The sequence below is a fragment of the Pelodiscus sinensis genome, chromosome 21, assembly GCF_052426305.1.
Source record: "Pelodiscus sinensis isolate ZL-2025 chromosome 21, ASM5242630v1, whole genome shotgun sequence".
In the NCBI taxonomy this organism is placed as follows: Eukaryota; Metazoa; Chordata; order Testudines; family Trionychidae; genus Pelodiscus; species Pelodiscus sinensis.
The window spans coordinates 26,100,043-26,119,891 of NC_143072.1; the positions used below are offsets into that span (position 1 = coordinate 26,100,043).

General features: G+C 71.9%; 1 protein-coding gene across 8 annotated transcripts; it reads left to right on the plus strand.

Annotated features, from left to right (window-relative positions):
- Positions 1-2,414: 2,414 nt before the first annotated feature.
- Positions 2,415-19,796, plus strand: GIT1 (GIT ArfGAP 1). 8 transcript variants are annotated; one of them, XR_016347681.1, is made up of 23 exons: positions 7,943-8,141; positions 8,521-8,654; positions 9,001-9,113; positions 9,217-9,322; positions 9,649-9,735; positions 10,165-10,295; positions 10,382-10,476; positions 10,807-10,849; positions 11,284-11,310; positions 11,928-11,976; positions 12,186-12,258; positions 14,439-14,536; positions 14,633-14,744; positions 14,925-15,052; positions 15,482-15,634; positions 16,159-16,386; positions 16,857-16,910; positions 17,307-17,393; positions 17,616-17,691; positions 18,348-18,534; positions 18,769-18,832; positions 18,925-19,597; positions 19,648-19,796. XR_016347681.1 is itself a non-coding variant. In XM_089772220.1 (22 exons), the coding sequence occupies exons 1-22, from the start codon at positions 2,437-2,439 to the stop codon at positions 19,135-19,137; spliced, it is 2,577 nt and encodes an 858-aa protein (XP_089628346.1). In that variant the 5' UTR covers positions 2,415-2,436; the 3' UTR covers positions 19,138-19,796. The 8 variants fall into 8 exon arrangements, 7 of the variants coding, with proteins under 7 accessions (XP_089628346.1, XP_075760686.1, XP_089628347.1 ...); XM_089772220.1 differs by lacking the exon at positions 7,943-8,141 and adding an exon at positions 2,415-2,755 and having other exon boundaries at positions 18,925-19,796; XM_075904571.2 differs by lacking the exon at positions 7,943-8,141 and adding an exon at positions 2,419-2,755 and having other exon boundaries at positions 17,616-17,692; positions 18,352-18,534; positions 18,925-19,796.
- The last annotated feature ends 53 nt before the right edge of the window (positions 19,797-19,849 follow it).

Below are 19,849 nucleotides of genomic sequence, written 5' to 3' on the forward strand. Positions count from 1 at the left end.
CTCCGGGCCTGGCCCCTGTAACTGGGGGAAGCCGGCGCCCTGGGGCGAGGTTCCACTCTTCTCGGGGAGCAACGCCCTGGGACGACGGCTGGCTGGGCGGCTCCCCCACGTCCCTCTGCTCCCAAAGGGTGGGGGTGATTGGGAGAAAGCTAGTGGGCTGCGCCCAGGGGCCTGGCTCTGTAGGGTTGCCAGGTGTCCGGTTTGCCCCATCCAGTAAAAAACCAGAAAACATTGGACATGTGAAATGTCCGGTATTTCCGATTTCCCTCGGATGGAAGCCTGCTGCATCTGCATTTTCCCCTGCTGCATCTGGCAGGTGTGGGGAAGTGAGGAGCTCAGCGCCATTTAAAGGCACAGTGCCTTTTTTTTTTTTTCTTTTTGCTCAACAGAATTTTTTCCCGTTTGTTTTTTTTTGGAGGGTGTTCGGTATTTTTGTTAAACCATCTGGCAACCCTATGGCTCTGCGGCCTGGAGGACGGTGCTCCAGAAGCAGGGACGCCCGGTCACGTGCTCCTTCTTGTGGAGCGTGGCCTGGACCATAGCTCAGCGTGTCCTTGCCGGAGGGAGGGGGTGGCCCTTCTGACACATGCCGGGGAGGGCGCCCGCAAACTGATCCAGCGATTTCCCCAGCGGAGCCAGCGATCCTCGGTGACATCAGACCTGTCTCCACAGCAACCGGCAGCGGCCTCACCCTCGCGGGTGCAAGGGACAGCTGGGCTGGGAAGAGCTGGGGGGCCAGGCGGGGGAGGGGAACGCAGGATGCGGCTGCTCCCACAGCTCAGGGGCAGGCCAGGGCCCAGGCGGGCTTCCAGGCTTTGGTTAGCCCTGAGGTGCTCACGGCCCCTCCCCGGCTCTTTGGGGTTCCCAGGCACGCCAGAGGCATTTTGTCTTTTTTCCCAATCCCCCCTCCAGAGCTGCATCCTGCACCCCAGCTCTGTGGCCCAACCCTGTCTCAGTGCAGAGCAGACCCGGGGGCGGAGCGAGCTGGGTCTGCACCACGGCTCCTGCCCAGCAGGGCCGGGCCCAGCGCCAGGCGCGGTGGCTTGGTGCCCGTGGGTGTCTCTGGACAGCAGTGCTTCGGCCCAGGGCTGGGCAGGCGCTCTCCATGCAAGAGGCCAGCTGGGCGGGGGAGGCTTTTCCCCGCCGATCGGCGCACAGAGGCTGAGCGTGAGTGTGGGCATGGGCACAGACAGCACCTGTGGCCGCAGAACCACCAACCATGCCCACGTTGGGCCCAAGCAGCACCTGGGTTCCCCACCAAGGTTCCTGGATCAGAGCGGGGCGGTGGAGCTATTGCAGCCGCCGGTGGGAGGAGGGACTCAGCCCCGTAGCTCCCAGCTTGCCCTGGGTTTCTCCCTCCTCCGCTGTCACAGCTGGGGTGCAGGCTAGGGATGTTAAATATCGGTTAACGGAATAGTCGAGTAACCTCGTGCATTTTTATCGGTTAGTCGACTATTCTCTAGTCCCGGGGGTGGGGCTGGCAGCCAGTGTATCAGAGGCAGCATGGGGTGCCAGGCTGGAGCTGGTCCACGAGGGGAGCCAGTTTAAAAAGCAGCCCCTGTCCAAGGGGGATCTGAGCTCTTGGACCTGGTGCGAGTGGGAACTGAGCGGGGCTGCCTGCCCGCCTGGCTCCTGATACACTTTAAAAGCAGAGCCGCCGCAGGGGCAGGTTCTAGACCTGGCATGAGCCGGGCTGCTGGCCAGCCTGCTAAATCCTTTCCTGGCAAGTGGAGGGGAGGGGAATGCGTGTGGTCTGTAACACTGACCTGTGAGCTTTCGCTTATCGGTTAATGGACGGTTACATCCCTAGTCCCGGCCTGCGGGCGGGCGGGCGGCTCTTGAGCAGAACTGGCCCTGGGCGTGCGGGGCCGGGCCTGGAGAGCAGGTGGAAACGTGCAGCGGAGACGTGGGTCGGTCCCCCAGGCATATGGGGGCGGGGAGCAGAGTGGTGAGGGGCTGCCAGCGGACGCGCTGAGCGGGCTGTCTGAGAGGACGGGCCTGGCGGGTGGAAAGGGGCAGGGGACGCAGGGACCACACCAGAGAGTGGCGCTGAAGTCCCCGCTGGCCCTGGGGGGGGATCTGCAGTGTCGCCCCACAGAGGGGTGTAATGGCTGAGATGGTGGCAGCTTTCCCCATGCATGGGGGGCAATGGGGGAGAGACCTTGCGAGGGGAGCCAGCTGGCAGCCCCCGCCCCGAAATCCTGCAAAAGTGGGCGGAGCCGACCCGAGCCAAGGCCCCGCCTCCTCCTGCAGGGGCGCAGAGCCAGGGACAACAAATGGCCAATGGGGTGGGGGGGTTGCAGGTGTGAAACCAATAAAGCGGAGCCGCCCCGAGGTGGGAACCCCGGGCAGCCCCAGGCAGGGCCCCAGCGTGCAGACGGGGGGCCAGGGCGCAAGGCAGGGGCGCGGCGCAGACGAGCGCCCCCGGCTGCCCGCATGGAGCAGGGACCGGAGCCCGCGCCCCCCTGCTGCGCGCCGCCCCTGCGCGCTGGAGCTGCGCTGCGCCCCCGTGCGCCCGCCGCTCCATTTCCTCCGGCAGGCCGGGCCCGGGGGGGGCGGGGAGCCTGCGCCCAACCCCTCCCTGCGCAGGGGCCGGGCTTGCGCCGCTTCCTGCAGGAGCGCGGAGCCGTGGGAGCGGCGCGAGCCCCGCACGGCCCGGCCCGGCCCGGCCCCGAGCTGGCCCGCAAGGCCGCGCCGCGCAGGATGTCCCGGAAGGTGCCGCGCAGCGAGGTGTGCGCGGACTGCAGCGCCCCAGGTGAGCGCCCGGCCTGCGGCTCCGGCCGGCCAGTGCCAGGCCCCGCGGCTGCGCTGTGCGCGGGGACCCCGGCCCTCCCCAGGCTCGGCCCCCCCCGCGCCCCGGTGCGTAGAGCGGGGGCCCTTCCTGCCGGGGATGGAGCCCGCGTGGGCTTGGCGGGGATGCAGAGAGCCCGGTGCCCGGGGGGGGAATCTCGCTGCGCCCCTGCCAGCTGGGCACGGGCTGGGCACGCGCCCCTGGCACGGCGCCGTGGCGCATGGTGGCGGTGGGAGCCCTCGCACCGCCCGGGCGCCTCTCCCCTGCCCCCCAGCCCAGGCTCTGCTGCCCAGGTGCCAACCCCGGCGACTCCCTAGGCGAACTGCTCTTGTTTCCCAAAGCCCAGGGTGCCCCCCAGCCCTGGCCGGGAGCCGTGCCAGTCGGGCACGAAGGGTTCCCCGGCAGGGGTCTGGTTGGGTGCCGTGGGCAGGGGCAGCCGGGGCGAGAGGGTGCGTCCGCTGGGGCGTTGAGTAGGCAGATCGCGGGGCTGGAATGGGGGCCCGGTGCCCGGATGAACATGGTCTGTGGGAGCTGGGCGTGGCCCTGGTGTGGTGCCCCCGTGTGTCACACCGAGCCCAGCCTGGCGTGACGGGGTCCCTCGCTGTGGGACTGGGAGCCGGCTCCTCCATCCATAGCCACATGAGGAAATGAGCCTGAAAATCCAGCAGGGCTGTTTCCGGCTGGGGGTGTGCGCCAGCCTGGCCTCGGGCTGGGCAAGAGCTGGGAGCGCGGTCACGCTGGGGTGTTCCCAGCCTGCTGAGAGCCCAGCACATCTGTGGCCCCACTCCAGTTCCCTGTGGTAGCCACCCCCTGGGGCTGGGCAGGAGCTCTGGCCTGCCCCCTCTGCTACTCTCTGGACGTGCCTGGCATGGGCTGGCCTGGGGCACATGCCAGCGAGGGGCACTGGGGGCTCCCAAGCAGGTGCCCTGCAGGGCCCAGGGCTGAGCAGCGGTGAGGTGGGAAGAGGGCACCCCCTGCTGGCGTGCCCAGGAGAGGGCCTTGCTGTCCGGGCATGGGCGGGCACCGGGAGCCAGCTACAGCCGTGCCATGTTTCCAGCTGCTCAGGGTGGGATCGGGGCCACAAGGCCGTCCTGCGCACCCGGTGGCTTCTGGGATCCTTCTGCTACGAGAGGGAAGGGCAGGCTGGCACCGGGGGTGGGGTCGCTCCGGCTGCCCCTGCCTGTGCCCTCCGGCACCTGGGGATGCCTGCAGCCGGGGGGTGGGCGGTGCGTTCTGTTCCTGCCGGCGGCTGTGCGCACACAGCACAGACACAGCCCGTCTCCCTGCCAAGGCCGCCTGTGCCTGAGCCATCTGTGAGGTGCCCACGCGCATCCTTCAGGGCCTGGGGGTGGGGCACGCGAGCTTCCTCCCCACCCGCACCGTGGGGCAGAGCGGAGACGAGCCAGGGGGTGGCATGCTTGGGGCCAGCTCCCCTTCCCAGTCGTGCACCCCGGTGCCAGCCAGGAGGGGCTCCTGCGCTGGGGGGAGCCAGGCTGCCTGCCCCTCCACCAGGGGCGAGCTCTGCAGTGCCCTGCAGACAGGCTGGGGAGCTGTTTGGGGGCTGGAAACCCGGGCGCTTTACCGGCGCTGTGCCCTGGGCAGGGGGCTCCTCTGTAGCGAGCCGGGACAGGCCTGTGTCTGAAGGAGGCCTCCGTGCCCTTTTCAGGTAGCTCTGGGACCCCCCCAGCCCTGGCTCTAACCTGGCCACTGGCCCCTCCCCGCTCCCAGAGCCACATGGGACTGGAGGGTGCCCCCCTGCGGGGAGTCAGCACAGCCCAGCTGCACAGGTCCCTGGGCCAGGCGCTCTTGAGCAGCCAGGAAGGAAGCGTGGGGCGGGCCGGCTCCATCCGCAGCAGCCCGGCTTCCTCTGCAGGGATAACGGGAACTGGGCTGTGGGGCCGGTGCCAGGGCTGGGGGGGGTCGTGCTCATGCCCCCCACCTCCTGGCATTCAGCTGCGGGGAGGCCGGGGGCCCTGGCACTGCTTGCGTGCTGGCTGGTGCATGGGGAAGGGGTAACTCCTTGGGGCAGGGCTGTGGCAGGCGCTGGAGCTGGGCCTGCTCCCCCATCAAACCTGCTTCCCTCAGCTGGGCGCCGGGCTCCGGCTGCTGCAGAGGCTTTGTCCGGGCCTAGTCAGGCCTGTCCTGGCGGCCCCTTCCCAAACCTCCCTCTGCCCGGCTAGGGCCCGGTGCCAGCGCTGGGCGCTGGCCAGGTCGCTGGGCTGGGCCCATGTGGGGCAGAGCTCAGGGCTCCGGCCCAGCGGCGGGGGGCCTGCACACGGTCCCTGTGGCTTGGACCCCAGGGCCCAGCTCATCAGCTTGGGAGCCCAGCTGGGAGCTGGGGCTGCTGCCCCCTGCCTCCGCCCACCCGGCGCCAGCTGCAGGGGGCGCACGGTGGCAGGCTGAGCTCGTGGCGGCTGGGGCTGAGGAGGGGCAGGGCGTGTGGGCAGGGCAAGCCGCGGCGTGGGGGCTGGGCTCTGTCCCTGGGGCTGCCCGCGCTGGGCTCCGTGCCCTGCTCCGGAGAGCTCGGGTGAGACCCCTGGGTGGTGCTTGGGCGGGTGCTGCCCGTGGCTTGTGGCTGTGGCCTGGGAGCAGCGCGAGGCAGAGGCAGGCCCGGGGCCTCCCTGTGAGCAGAGCTGCGGCCAGGGCCTGTGCCCTGTACGTCCGCCCCCGGCAGCATCCTGCCTCCATCTCGGTCCCCGGCCGGCGGCGTGTGCAGGGTGCCGCTGGGGCTGCAGGAAACCTCCTCGTGCTCAGCCCCCCAGCCTGGCCAGGCCCGGCCCAGCCCCCCTTGGCTCTGCTGACGGGGGTGGTTAAACTGCAAACAGCGTGTGCTGCAGGCTATGGGGGGGAGCCCAGCATTGGGCTGGCAGGGGCAGCGGGTTGGCACTGAGGGTGGGGCTGGGGTTGAGTGGTGGGGCTGTGGGGCGGGGCTGGGATAGAGGAGCCGTGGGGTGGGACTGGGGGACACGGTTGGGATAACGGGGCCACGGGGCAGAGCTGGGGCAGGTGCCGGCACAGCGAGGGGCCACGGGGCCCCTGGCACTGAGCAGGGCAGGCCCTGGGGGAGCCGTGGCTGGCGGGGGTGGCACTGGCTCCAGCATGAAGCGCTTGTTCTCCCCGGCCCCGCTCAGAGCGACGTGGCTCCCCCCCCCCCCCCCCCCCCCCCCCCCCCCCGGATCCGCCCTCTAGTGCTGCTCTAGCCGGTGCCCTGCTCTGCTCCCAGCTGCACATGGGGGGCAGCGGGAGGTGCTGGGCGCTGACCCCGCTGCAGGGACCCTGGCTCCCGGTGGCTGAGGGGGCGGCTGGCGCTGCTGCTGCTGGCTGCCCGGAGCCGGGCTGGGCACAGCAAGGCCGAGCTGCCTGGGGGGCAATGGAAAAGTCTCCTCCCCGGGGGGGGGGGGGCAGCAGAGCTGGGCGTGGAGGAGGCAGGTCAGAGGCACCGTGGGGTCGGCCAAGTGCCCAGGAACCCCGGCTGGGTGCCAGGCTCTGTGTGACCAGAAAAGAGAAACCAGGGAGCTGCGGGCTGGGAGTGGGGGGCCTTTGTGTGCCCCCCCAGAGGTACAGGAGGACCCGGCTGTGGGGCTGGATCTGTGCCCCCCCGGCCTGGCTAAGCGGGGCAGAGCACCGTGCCGTGGGCTGTGAGGCTGCGCCCCTGGCGAGGGCCGTGTGCCCCTCCGGGCGGGGGCGAGCAGCGAGCTCGGAGCCACTGGGCATCTCAAGCGGCCCTTTGTTCTCCGCGGGGCCAGACGAAGGGCTCCATCCCGGCGGGCTGGGGGAGGGGCCGGGGCTCCCGGGGGGGGGGGGGGAGTGGCACAGGGAGGCTCTGGGGTGAGGCAGTGGGGCTGTCTGCCTCGGGAGGGGGCAGTGGCGCGGCCCTGGGGGGCAGGCTGCTCCCTCGGTGACTGCCCTGGCTCCCCGCCCGCTGTCTGCCCCCGGAAGTGGGGGTCGGTGGGCACTAGGCCGACCGGCTCGGCCGCCAGGCGCTGGGTGACCCGGAGTGTCCCGTCCAGGGGTTGGGCCCAGCCTGGTGCTGCGTGCGCCGGACCCCCGGGAATGCTGCTGCTGGCAGGCCCTGGCGGAGCCCTCCAGGGCGCGGAGGGAGGCGTGCCTGTCCCTTCGCGGGGGCAGCGGTCTGAGCACAGGGCTGGGAGCTGCCCCTCCTGCAGCTGCTGAGGCCTCCCCTGGCCGTGCCACCCTGCTCCTGGGCTCCCCGGCACCCGGCACGGCCCAAGGGAGCGGCACGTGGGCGAAGAGCCGGGAATAACTCTGCGTGGGAGGCTACCGGCGGGGGGAAGCATGACGCCTGCTGGGCTCTGAGCTGCTCCGGGGTGGGGGGAGTCTGGCGGGGCTGCTCCCCACTCTCTGCCCCGGGGTGCCGTGTGTGTGGGCGGGGGTCAGCCTGGCGCGCCCTGGAGAGCATCGAGTCTGAGAACGGGGCGGACACCGGCAAGGGAGGGGCCTGGGAGGGAGGGGTCTCTGCCCTCCCCTCTCCTCCCCCCCCCCCCGGGTGTGGGGCAGTTCTGGGTTACAGCAGGGTGTTGGGGGGGCGACGGCTGCGGCCGGGTGTCACCAGCCAGGAGCTCGGGGGGAGCGGCTGGGCTGGAGGCTCTGAGCCGAGGTGCCAGGCTGGTGTGGGGACCAGGGCTGGTTTCTGTGGCCCAGGACAGGCAGCAGGGGGCGCTCTGCGCAGGGGGGGCGGGCAGGGGAGTGCGGTGTGAAAGCACAAGGGGCAGGGGCAGATTTCCCCGGCTGGAGTCTTCTGGGGCTGCTGGGCATCCCAGGCGGTGCCAGCTGTGCCAGGCTGCCCGGGGCCGGGCTGGGCGAAGGAGGCAGGTGCCCCGACCTTTGGGGGGGTCCCTGCCTCAGGGAGCTGGGGGTGAGAACATGAGGCCTGGCCGAGCCCTGCTGGAGGGGTGCATCTCCTGCCCAGCTTGGCCGGGGTGGGCGCCTCCCCTCCTGTCCGGGAGCCACGCTGGGTGCGCAGGGCTTGCTCCCTGGACAGCCGAACACGCCGTGGCTGCCCTGTACCCCGCTGGGCTGGGCACCTCTCACCGTGGCTTAGGGCAGGGTAACAGGCCTGGGCCCAGATTGCTGGAGAAACCTGAGGTTTCCCTAGCTACAGCTGAGCTGGGAGCTGTAACCAGGGACACCTTAGCAACCGTTCCCATGGCAGCGGATGGGGGACAGCCCAGTAGGCCCTGGGATGCTCCAGGCAGGGGCTGCTGGGGTGGGGGCAGGCAGGAGGGGTCGCTGCCCCCGCAGGTGAAGAGCAGAGGGGCGGGGGCAGGAGATGGTGCCCACCTGGCACTGTCCAGTCCCTGCACCTGGGGAGGGGGCATCGCACTGCAAGGTTTGCCCACAGGATCTGAGACCCCTGGCCTGGCTTGTGCCCACCCTTGGCTCCTGGGCCTGCTCCACCCCCTGCCCTGGGCTCTTTGCCCAGCTCCCCTGATTCCCTTGGTCGTGGGGCCTGACGGGGCTGGGGGGCTGAGCTGCCGTCTCTGGCGCCTGCCTGCCCAAGGGGGCGGTGAGCACCAGGCAGCAGCCTCCCGGGAGTCCTTGAGAGACCAAGTCTTGGCTCCCTGCTATTTCCCCCTCTGGCGATGGCCCCACAAGGAAGGTCCCCTCGGCCAGGCTGTGCCCCCCTCCCCAGCGTGCGCCAGGCCTGTGGGGGGGGTGGATGGAGCTTGCAGTGTCCCCCCTCCCCAACCCATCTCCTGCCCCCACAGACCCCGGCTGGGCCTCCATCAACCGCGGCGTGCTGATCTGCGACGAGTGCTGCAGCGTGCACCGCAGCCTGGGCCGCCACATCTCCATCGTCAAGCACCTGCGCCACAGCCCCTGGCCCGCCCCGCTGCTGCAGGTGGGTGCCGGGCCGGGGGGCGGGGGCCCAGCCCTGCCACTCCCTGCAGAGACCCTGGGCTGGCCTTCTCCGTCCCCCCCCCCCCCCCCCCAGCAGCCACTGGGGCTGGATCCCCAGTGTCAGGCGTGGCCTGGCCGTGCCCCTCCCCACGTGGCAGGTGCTGCTCCAGGCCCTAAGACCCATGCTGGGCCTCTCCTTCCAGGTTACATCAGCTCCCTCCTCCCCCAGCCCTGCCGGTGCCCCTCAGTCCTGGCCCACAGCCCCTGCCCCCCAGCCCTGGGTCTGGGGTGGGCAGAGCTGAGGGTGGGTGGCCCAGCTCCGTGGTAGCCGGCGTGTCTCTCCCCAGATGGTGCACACCCTGGCCAGCAATGGTGCCAACTCCATATGGGAGCACTCGCTGCTGGATCCGGCGCAGGTGCAGAGCGGACGGCGCAAAGCCAACCCTCAGGACAAAGTGCAGTGAGTGTGCCCGCGGGGGGGGGGGGGCGCGGGGCGTGCCCGCGGGGGGGGGCGGGGCCTGCCTGCCTGCCAGGCGCGTGCTCACCCTGTCCCTCCTCCCCAGCCCCACCAAGTCGGAGTTCATCCGGGCCAAGTACCAGATGTTGGCCTTCGTGCACAAGCTGCCCTGCCGGGACGACGATGGCGTGACGGCCAAGGACCTCAGCAAGGTCGGGGCTCTGGGCACGGTGGAGGCTGGGCTCCTCCCGGAGTGGTCTGTGGCCCCCAGTGGGCGTGGCCCACCCGGGCGGTGGAGCTGGGCGCGCGGCTCGGCCAGGCTGGGACCCTGGGTTTTCTCCTCAGCCTGGGGCAGCCTGCGGGCCGGGATTCCCAGAGCCAGAGTGCGGCTCGGCCGTGCCCCTCCCTGTGTGGCAGGTGCTGCCCCAGGCTGGTGCTGCTGGGCCGGCCCAGCCCATGGGCCCCTTGGGTGGCCGCCATGGCGGGGGAGGCAGCCGGTTCTCCGGGCAGGGTGGTGACGCTCTGCTGTCTCCTCCAGCAACTGCACTCCAGCGTCCGGACCGGCAACCTGGAGACCTGCCTGCGCCTGCTCTCGCTGGGCGCCCAGCCCGGCTTCTTCCACCCGGTGAGGCCTGGCAAGCGCCCGCTCTGGGCCACGGGAGGGGCTGGCGGCGATGCCAGAGCTGCATTCCTGGGCTGGCTCTAGGCTCCTGGGGCAGGACTGGGTGCCGGGGGGCAGCACCCTGGCATGGAGCAGCAGGGGGCGCCCCAAACCGCCCCGGGGCAGGGCAGGCTCCAGCCTGGCGCCTCACTGCCCCCTAGTGCCCAGCACTGGGAGGAGCAGGAACAAGTGATTGTGCAGGGGCTGGGGAAGGCTCCCTAGAAGGAGGGGGGGGGCAGTGCCTCAGAGCCTGGCCCCCTGCCCCTCCCCCAACCTGCAGTCTTCTGCTGCCCCTCCCCCGTGCCCCTGACCCGCGGCCCCCTGCTGCCCCAGCCCTGGGCCTTGCCCATGATGTGCCAGCTGCCCTTGTCTGACTCCCTTGCCCTGCCCCAGGAGAAGGGCACCACCCCGTTGCACGTTGCCGCCAAGGCGGGGCAGATCCTGCAGGCCGAGCTGCTGGTGGTGTACGGTGCTGACCCCGGGGCGCCCGACGTGAACGGCAGGACCCCCATCGACTACGCCCGGTGAGTGCCAGGGGCGGCCCTGCCTGGGGATCCCAGCGCCCCGAGGGCGGCCGGCTCCTGCCTCTGACCTCTGCCCTCCCCTGCAGGCAGGCGGCCCAGCAGGAGCTGGCGGAGCGGCTGGTGGAGTGCCAGTACGAGCTGACCGACCGCCTGGCCTTCTACCTGTGCGGCCGCAAGCCAGGTGCGCGCAGGGCTGGGGGAGCACGGGCAGGAGGGGGCCTGGGGCCCCTGGGAGCAGAGGGAGCCCTGGAGTGCTGTCTGGGGGCGAATGGGGGGCTTCTGGTGCAGCCGCTGCAAAGGGCCGGTGACGGCTGCCAGGGGATGTGGCCGGCGAGTCCCAGCAGGGCTCAGCCCCAAGGTCCCGGCGGTGCCCAGGCGTTTGCCAGCATCTGGCTGCTGTGGGGAGTGGAGGGGGCTCACGCCTGGTCTCTTGGCCCTGGGGGGGAGGGCGGGGTGGCTGCGGGTGGCCCGTGGCGGGGCTCCACTAACTCCCCACTGCTGTTTTGCACAGACCACAAGAACGGGCACTACATCGTCCCGCAGATGGCAGACAGGTGAGCGCCCGGCCCCGCCCGCAGCGCCAGGGAGGAAAGCTGCCCCCCTGTGGGCACTGCAGGGACTGCACCTTGCTGCCGGGGCCAGAGCCCGGGGGGGGCAGGAGGGGGGGCAGTAGCATGGGTCTCCCTTCACCTGCTCGCTGGCAACGTCAGGGTCTCTGCCCCGAGTGCCTGGCCCTGGCGAGAGGGCCTGGGCCCCGCTGAGGGTCCTGCCCCCACCTAGCAGCATCCCACGGCCCAGTGCCCTCTTGTGTGCCACCCGGCCACTCTGCTGCCCTGGGGTGTTGCTGGAGTGGTGCCTGGCCCGGGGGCAGAGTGGTGGCTGCATGCCCGTGGGACGCTGCGTGTGGCCGTGGCCGTGGCCGGGCTCTGACTGTGTTTAATGCCCTCCTTTGTCCTGTTCCCCCTCCGCTGCCTTCTCCGGAGCGCAGGGCGCGCCCCAAGGGCACGGCGCAGAGGTACTGTCCGCGCCGCGTGTCTGTCGCCTCCGCGTGCCACGCGCTGCCACCGGCCTCGGCCGGAACGTGCCGGTTCCGTCTGGCCACTGGCAGGAAGGACTCGATGGAGCTGGGGATGAGGGGGGTCTGGCCTGGGCTCCCTCCCCCCACTCCTGCCCCACAGCCCCTGCCATCCAGCCCCCCAGCTGTGCCAGTGCTCCCCATTCCCGCCCCACAGCCCCTGCCAGCCCAGCCCCCAGTCCTGCCGGTGCCCCTCCTGACCCGCGCCCCTGCCTGCCCAGCCCCCGAGCTGTGCAAGTGGTCCTCATTTCCGCCCCACAGTCCAGCCCTGCCGGTGCCCCTCCTGACCCGCGCCCCTGCCAGCCCAGCCCCCCAGTCCTGCCGGTGCCCCCCACTCCCGCCCGCAGCCCCTGCTGTTCCTTTCCTCCCCCTTCCCCGGTACCCCAGGCCTGGCTGCTCATGTCCACGGTGCCCAGTTGTGACTGCATAAGCTGACGCCATCTGTGAACATGGGGCTGGCCGTGGGTTGGTGAGGGAGCCCCGGGGGCTGATGGGGCACGTGGGCCGGCAGTGACCCCCTCCCGCTCTCTCCCCCCCTTCCCCCCCTCCGTGTGCAGCCTGGACCTGTCTGAGCTGGCCAAAGTGGCGAAGAAGAAGCTGCAGGCGGTAAGTGGGGCTGGGGGCTGGGCCTTGCTCCAGCTGCAGCCCCCCCTTAGGGGGGCCCACCTGGGGGGGCCTGGCCTGATCCCCGGCCCTGGGAATCGCCCCCTCCCTGCGGGGCCCCAGTGCCAAGGGGGCTGGAGCTCAGTGGAGCAGGCCCAGGACCGAGGGTCTTGCGCCCCCCCCCCCCCGTGACCCACTCGTCTCCGTTCCAGCTCAGCAACCGCCTCTTCGAGGAGCTGGCCATGGACGTGTACGACGAGGTGGACCGGAGGGAGAACGACGCCGGTGTGTGGGGCAGGGCCGTGCCGGGGCGGGGATGATGGTGGTGTGGGGGGGGGAGTGAGGCCAGGGAAGAGGAGGGGGATGATGTTGGGGGCAGTGACCCGGTGGGGGGGGGGGGGGAGTGAGGCCAGGGAAGAGGAGGGGGATGATGTTGGGGGCAGTGACCCGGTGGGGGGGGGGGGAGTGAGGCCAGGGAAGAGGAGGGGGATGATGTTGGGGGCAGTGACCCGGTGGGGGGGGATGATGCCAGGCCAGGGGGGGTGATGCTAGCATGGGGGGCCTGAAGTGGGGAATGGAACGCCGCTGGGAGCCCCCCCACGCTGGCCCAGGCCCAGGCCCAGGGTAGGACCCGCCTGTGCCCTGGCTGGCTGGCGCAGGGGGCCCGTGGCTCTGGGCTCTCCTGGGCGGGGGCCTGCCCTGCCCGGGCCGCTGGGGCAGTGTGTGGAGAAAGCCGCCCCCAGCGCTGGCCTGGGCGCTCTGGGGCCGGCCCGAGCCCGCGAGGAGCTGCGGTGCCCACCGGGACGGGCTGCCCCACGCCCTCAGCACAGCCGGGAGCGCCCCACAGGCTGGATTCCCCGGCCGGTTCCTTGGCCTGCAGGGGGGCAGCAGCTCTGCCAGGCCCCTGTGGGATCCGGCCGGGGATGCTGCCAGTGCAGCCCGAGCTTGTGCAGCCTGGCCCGAGGGATCCCTCGTGCTGCTCCCGGCTGTCGGTCCTGCTGCCTGTGGGCCGGCCGGGGGGCTGTGGGGCTCTGCGCCGGGGAGGCCCCAGGAGCCGTGTGGGGGATGGGGCAGGCCACGGTGCCAGCGCCTGGCAGGGGTGCCCGGGTGCCAGGGTGGCTGCGGCTGGGCGCGGGGGAGGCCGCGCTGCTGGGGCCAGGCAGGGGATGTGGCTCAGACAGCAGCCGGCTCCCCCGCCCCTCCGGAGCAGCGGCCCGCCCTCCTCATTCCTTGGCAGCCGCCGGTGGGGCTGGGCGGGGGAGCTCCTTGCTGAAGTTCCTTGGGCAGGCCGCGGGCTCCTGCATCCGGCAGCGCTGGGGCCGGGCCGCCGTGGGCGCCGCTCCAGGTGGGTTGGGGGGCTCGCTGCCCCTTGCCGGCCCCCTTCCCCCGGGTGGCTCCAGCAGGCGGGGGTCAGCGGCGGGCTGGGGGCAGCCCCTGGGCGTGTCTGGGGCGAGGGCCCTCGGGAGCCCCTCTCTGGGGGGGCCTGGCACAGGATGGCGCCCACGCGGCGGGAGCAGGGGCCCTGGCAGGCCCTTGCGCTCTGCCCCGAGCACCCCGACCTCGGGGCTGGGCTGTCGGCCGGGCCTCGCTCCCCGCTCTGCTACCCAGCCCTGTTCCCCCAGCAGGGCAGCCGGAGGTGGGCGCCGGGGGGAGCGAGGCCCTCGCTGGTGCCAGGGTGCTGGCGACAGGCACTGCCAGGGGCAGGGCACACCAGGGCTGCTGGCACGTGGGGCGAGTGTCCTGCCCTGGTCCCCAGCCTGCTCAGTTCTCGGGGGAGGGGGGCTTCCCTGCAGCACGACTCTGCCCACAGGCCCCCGGGCCGGATGGGCGCTGGCCTTGGAGAGGGGCGCAGGGACCCCCAGCCTGGGCACTGCCGTGGCGGTGAGCTCGGAGCCGCCGGCCGGGGGCTCGGCTCCTGCCAGGCTGGAGCTCTGCCCAGGCTAACGGGCGGGCCGGTCCCCCCACTGCCCCGCTGGCATCGGCTCCTGCTGCTGTGGGCGTGCTGCCCGGCAGCCTGTGCCCTGCGGCGGCTCCTGGCCCAGCTCGGGGGCAGGTCTGGAGGGGCCCAGGCTCCCGCTGGCAGCTCTGGCGACTTGGCCCAGACTCCAGAGACCCCTGGCACCAGGCCAGGTGCTCGCTGGTTCAGCGGCAGGGTCCTGCCAGTCTGGGGGCTCCAAGCTGCGGGGAGGGGCCGGGGGATTTGAGCCTCCCGGGGGGGCAGGGGAAGCAGCCTGGCTCTGGGGCTGGGCGGGGGGCTCTCTGGGAGGCCTGTGGGTTCAGCTGACGGGGGTTGGGGGGGGCGGAGGTTGCACGACGCCTGGGTCCTCTCCCTGGCTGGCTGCGTGGGCTGGGTCTGCCCCCCTGTGCGGCGTGTCGGCTGGGGTCCCGTGGGAGTACGTGGGAGGGGGCAGGAGCGTCGAGGTGCCCAGTAACTCCCCCCCCCCCCCCCCCCGTGCTCCCTGCAGTCTGGCTCACGACACAGAACCACAGCACGCTGGTGACGGAGCGCAGCGCCGTGCCCTTCCTGCCCGTCAACCCCGAGTACTCGGCCACGCGCAACCAGGTACGGCACCAGCCCCCCCCCCCCGGCGCTCGGGGGCAGACGGGCCAGGCTGCGGGCAGGGGCGCAGCGCCCGTCTCACCCCTCTTCCTCCCGCAGGGCCGGCAGAAACTCGCCCGGTTCAATGCCAGGGAGTTCGCCACCCTCATCATCGACATCCTGAGCGAGGCCAAGCGCCGGCAGCAGGGCAAGACCCTGGGGAGCCCCTCCGGTGCGTGGGGGCCGGGATGGGGGTGGGGTGCCAGCTGCCATGGGGGATGGAGAGGGGCGTTCTCACTTGGCTAGGGGCAGCGTGGTGCCCCGGGGCTGGGCTGGCATTGGCTGGCTGCCCTGGTGCATTGTGGGTACTGAGGCACTGGGCCGCCCCCCCACCCCCCCTTTTCCCCTTCAGACGCCGTCGAGCACCCGGTGCGGAGCCAGAGCGACCCGGACGACCAGCACGACTACGACAGCGTCGCCTCCGACGAGGACACGGACCAGGAGCCGCTGCGCAGCGCCGCCCGCAACAACCGGGCCCGGGTGAGACCCTGGGTTCCTGCCCCCCTCCTGGGCACCCCCCTCCTGGGCACCCCCCTGGCAGCGCTGCCTCTGCTCTCGGGCACTGTCGCTGCTGCCCCCCCCTTCAGCTCTGCCACAGGGGCCAGCGCTCGATTTCTGCCTTTGTGCCCCCCCCAGCTGTGCCCCACACGGAGCCCCATGGACCCAGGGGTCTCAGGCAGAGCCTGGAGATTGCTGGGGAGCAGAGGGGGCACAAAGCTGGGACGCCGGGGTGGGACCTGCAGCTCCCTGCTAGCACGGCCCTGGGCTTTGCCCCCGCCCCGACCGGCACCTCCCGGGGGCTGTGGGCGGGGCCAGGCATAGTGGTGCTGGGCGGGGCCAGGCGCCTGGTGGGCGGGGCCAGGTGCCTGGTGGGCGGGGCCGGCGGGTGCTCAGTGGCTCTCCCCGCAGAGCATGGACTCCTCGGACCTGTCGGACGGGCCCATCACGCTGCAGGAGTACCTGGAGGTGAAGAAGGCGCTGGCGGCCTCGGAGGCCAAGGTGCAGCAGCTGATGAAGGTGAACAACAGCCTGAGCGACGAGCTGCGGCGGCTGCAGCGCGAGGTGGGTGCCGGGCTCCCTGGGGCCGGGGGGGGGGGGGGGGCAGCTTCAGGTCAGGGCTGGCACCGTGCTGGGTGGGAGAAAAGGGGCTCTGTGTGCCCGGTGCCAGTGAGGGGGTGGTGTGGGGCTGGGGGAGGGTGGAGGGGGGCGGGGCAGGAAGGGGGGCGGGGGCGGGGGGGAGGGCGGGGGGCGGGGGCGGGGCGGGGGGCGTGTCTGCAGGGCAGGGTGGGGGGGTGCGGGGCAGGGTGGGGGGTTGTGTGGGTGGGGGGGGCGGCGGGGCAGGGTGGGGGTGTGTGGGTGTGGGTGGGGGGGGGCGGGGGCGGGGCGGGCCAGGGCGGGGGCGGGGCGGGGCAGGGTGGGGGGTTGTGTGGGTGGAGCGGGACGGGGGGGGGGGGCCATGTGTCTGCAGGGCAGGGTGGGGGTGTGTGTGTGGGTGGAGCGGGGGCGGGGCAGGGGGCGTGTCTGGGGCCGGGGGTGGTGTCGGGGCCGGGGCCAGCGTCTCCACCATGTGCCGCTCTGCCCCCCAGATCCACAAGCTGCAGGCGGAGAACGTGCAGATGCGGCAGCAGCCAGCCCCCGGGCCCGCGGCACCGGCCCCCAGCGAGCGCTCGGAGCACGGGCACGCCGCGGCCACGGCTGCCGCCCACCGGCGAGACCGCCAGGCCTTCTCCATGTACGAGCCGGGCTCTGCCCTCAAGTCCTTCGGGCAGCCCGTCGACGAGCTGGTCGGCCGCCTGCAGCCCTTCCACTCCGGCGTGAGTCCTGGAGGGGCACGCCTGTCCCTGGGTATCCGCCCTGTCTGCAGGCCTCCTGCGCCGGGTCTGGCACCCCCTCCTCGCCCGGGTGCCATGGTGGAGGTGCAGCCCTGTCACCCGCGCCCAGGGTTGTGCAGCCCTGAGGCCGGCACGTGGGGCTGCACGGGGAGGCTCCTGTGTGCTGATGCTGGCTCGGGGGCACTCGACATGCCAATGGGGCCAGGGTGGGGTCACCTAGCAAAGGCCAACACGTCTGGGCTCGCTCCGGTGGCGTCCCGGGGGGCAGGCTGGGCGCACAGGACCTCTGCCGGCCGTGGCACAGCACGGGGTGCCTCTGTGCCCACGGGAGGTGCTCCCTGTGTGACCCTGCTGGCGGTGGGGCAGGGCACTGTTGTGAGGCAGCTCGCAGCCAGGGGAGAATGTGGGGGGTGGTTGGCGGGCGCCTCAGCGTGACGTTTGCTGTGTCTCAGGAGGTGGACGACGAGGGGATGCACGCCATGCACATCCCGGCCAGCGTGTACCGGGTAAGGGGGCCAGGGTGCTGAGTGGGGAGCAGGAGGGACTGAGCAGCAGCAGGACCCTGGGGGGCAGAGGGGCGTGCCCCCCCCCACTGGCAGTGATGCCAGGACGCCTGTGGCCATGTGCCCTGCTGGCACCGGCTCTGTGGGTCATCACAAAGCCCGTCGGGCTGCCCGTTGTGAGGGTGTGTGTGGGCAGCCGGGCTGTGCCCCTGACCCCTGCTCTGGGGGCGCTTGGGACCCAGCAGGGTGGGCCTGCAGCTGCGCCGGAGCCTGGCACAGCTGGTGGGGATGGGCGGGGCGCCGGGCGGGGAGAACTCCCCATACTCAAGCTGGGGCCCAGGGCTGGGGGGCTGGTGCCTTTCGTGTTCCCCAGCCCCAACACTCCCTGTCCCCTTGCAGATCCGGAAGGGGGTGTCGGCCTCCTCGGTGCCCTTCCCCCCCTCCTCCCCGCTGCTCTCCAGCTCGCAGGACGGCGCCCGCCACATGGTGACGTACTCGCGCGGATCGGGGGGTCCCGGGTGCGCTGGCGGGAGGATGGAGGCTTGTCCCTGGGGGGCAGGATGGAGGCCTTGCCCCTGGGCGGGGAGTGTCCAGGGTGCCCCTGCCAAGATGCAGGGTGCAGGGTTCCCTGGCCCATGGGGGGAGGGGTGTGATGGACCCTGGGGCCGGAGCCAGCACTGACCCTGCCCCTGTCCCTGTCCCTTCCAGCCCAGCAAGCTGGACCGGCACGGCAGCGGGACTGACAGCGACTATGACAACACGCAGGCTGGCGAGGCGCTGCTCTGGTGAGGGGCAGGGCCGGGGGTAGGATGGGGCAGGGCCAGAGGCGCTGTCTGTGGGGGGGGGGCGGGGGGGGGCTGTGTGGCAGCGCATCCAGTGGAACAGGGGGGTTATTGCTTCCCCAGGATCCAGCCCGGCACAGACGCCAGGTGGACATGAGGAGTCAGGGGCTGGCCGCCCTAGACCCCTGGGGCAGGGTGCACAGCCCCCCCGAACCCCCAGCACTCTGCTTGGTCTCCTCTCCATGTTTCCCAGCCAAAAAACTGCCCAGCTCCCCGGCCCTGCCCCCAGCCCGGTGTCCATCTCCGCCTCCCTCCCTCCGTCTCCCCCGGGAAGAGCCTTGTTCCCTGCCCAGGCTGGGCCTGGGTGTCTGGGCCAGTCCCCGTGTGGGGGAGTCCGTGGGAATCGCAGCCCAGCGCGGGGGACCCGGGTCGCAGAGCAGAGCAGACAGCCCCCCCCCCCCCCCCCCACATGGGAGGCTGGGGCAGGGGCAGGGAGGTGTGTCCTGTGGAGGGGCGGGGCCAATCAGGAGGGGCGGGGCCGAGGTGCAGCTGGCTAGCTGTGCTGAGCAGCCCAGCCCCCGACGCGAGGCCGTGGCAGCCGGGCACCAGGTCTGCCTGGCGTGCGGCCCGCCTGCTGACCCCGCTGTGGCCCGTCCCGGCAGCGTGGAAGGGAAGCGGCTCCTGGACCCGGGGAGGGAGGAGGACTTGCACCCCGAGCTGGAGGGCGTGGACGGGGAGCTGGAGGCTGGGCTGCCCAGCACCGAGGACGTGATCCTGAAGACGGAGCAGGTCACCAAGAACATCCAGGAGCTGCTGCGGGCTGCCCAGGAGTTCAAGCATGACAGGTAGGGTGGGGCCCCTGTTCCTGGCCCAGTGGGGGAAGGGCTGGAGCTGCCTCAGTTTCTCTTGAGCTGTGGGCGCTCCTGCCCGTCCCCCAAAGGGGCTGCATTGCTGGAGCTGGGGGCAGGGCCAGGCTGCTCTAGCTCTCGTTATGGGAGCTGGCATCCGGGAGCAGCTGCCATAAGGCAGAGGCGCCCCCCAGGCCGGGGCTGGGCCTCACGGCTTTCCCTTTCCCCCAGCTTTGTCCCCTGCTCGGAGAAGATCCACTCGGCCGTTACCGAGATGGCCTCGCTCTTCCCCAAGGTAAGGTGCCCTGGGCTCGCCTGCCCCCCGTCCCGCCCCCTGCCTGGCGCGGGCGAGCAGCTGAGCCCAAGGCCTGTCTCGCCTTGCTGCAGAAGCCGGCCCTGGAGACGGTGCGCAGCTCCCTGCGGCTGCTCAGCGCCAGCGCCTACCGGCTGCAGAGCGAGTGCCGCAAGACGGTGCCGCTGGAGCCGGGCATGCCCGTGGACTACCAGCTCCTCACGCAGCAGGTGATCCAGTGCGCCTACGACATCGCCAAGGCTGCCAAGCAGCTGGTGACCATCACCACCCGCGAGAAGAAGCCGTGAGGCCCGGCCGTGGGCAGCGCAAGTGTCCTTAGTCTGCCCACGGTACCTGAGCATGTGCCATTCCTGGGGCCCTGGGCGCTCAGAGAGGGGCACAACCCCCCATCCCCCGCTGCAGCCCCCTCCCCTGTCAGTGCCCTGGCCCCCCTCTCCCTGCTGCCCTGGGGGCTCTCAGATGGAGGTGCCAGGAGAAGCAGGTGCCAAAGCCCATCCTGGAAACTAGCTGTACCCGGGGCGGGGGGGGCTGCGTGTGCCCCCTGTACATAGCCCCTCTTTCCGCCCTCCCACCCCCTCGTCATGAGCCAAGGAACCACTGCCCGGGGCCCCCGCCCTCCCCTGTACATAGTGTGTGTAGCTGTGGGGCCTGGGCCGGTGCCCCCCCATGCCCCCAGCCCCTTCTCTTACACTGGAACCAAGCCCGGCCCCGCCCGTTCTCCCCGTGCGTGAGCCCGTCTGCCCCCGTGCGCCCCTGCGGAGCCACTGCCTCTCCCCACGCACCGCTGCTCCGGGGAGGCGCCCAGCCCTACGCCCCCGTCCAAGGGGCACCGGCATGCTGCCCCCTACGCCTCTCGCCACCCTGAGGGCCCAGGGCCGCAGCGGGGAGGGGCTGGCCGGGGCCTGGTGTGTACTGTACATTTGTATCAAATAAAGAGGTGACTGTGCCCTGGCTCCTGCCTGTGCCCCTAGGGGGGCCTCTCCTCCCCCCACCTCCCCC

What these genes read in the sequence shown, in the direction of transcription:
- GIT1 (XM_089772220.1), top strand. Translation starts at nt 2,437, where the DNA reads ATGGAGCAGGGACCGGAGCCCGCGCCCCCCTGCTGCGCGCCGCCCCTG. An exon ending in CGGCCAAGGACCTCAGCAAG is followed by an intron (nt 9,323 to 9,648) that starts GTCGGGGCTCTG and finishes TGTCTCCTCCAG; the next exon opens with CAACTGCACTCCAGCGTCCG. An exon ending in ACCCCCATCGACTACGCCCG is followed by an intron (nt 10,296 to 10,381) that starts GTGAGTGCCAGG and finishes CCTCCCCTGCAG; the next exon opens with GCAGGCGGCCCAGCAGGAGC.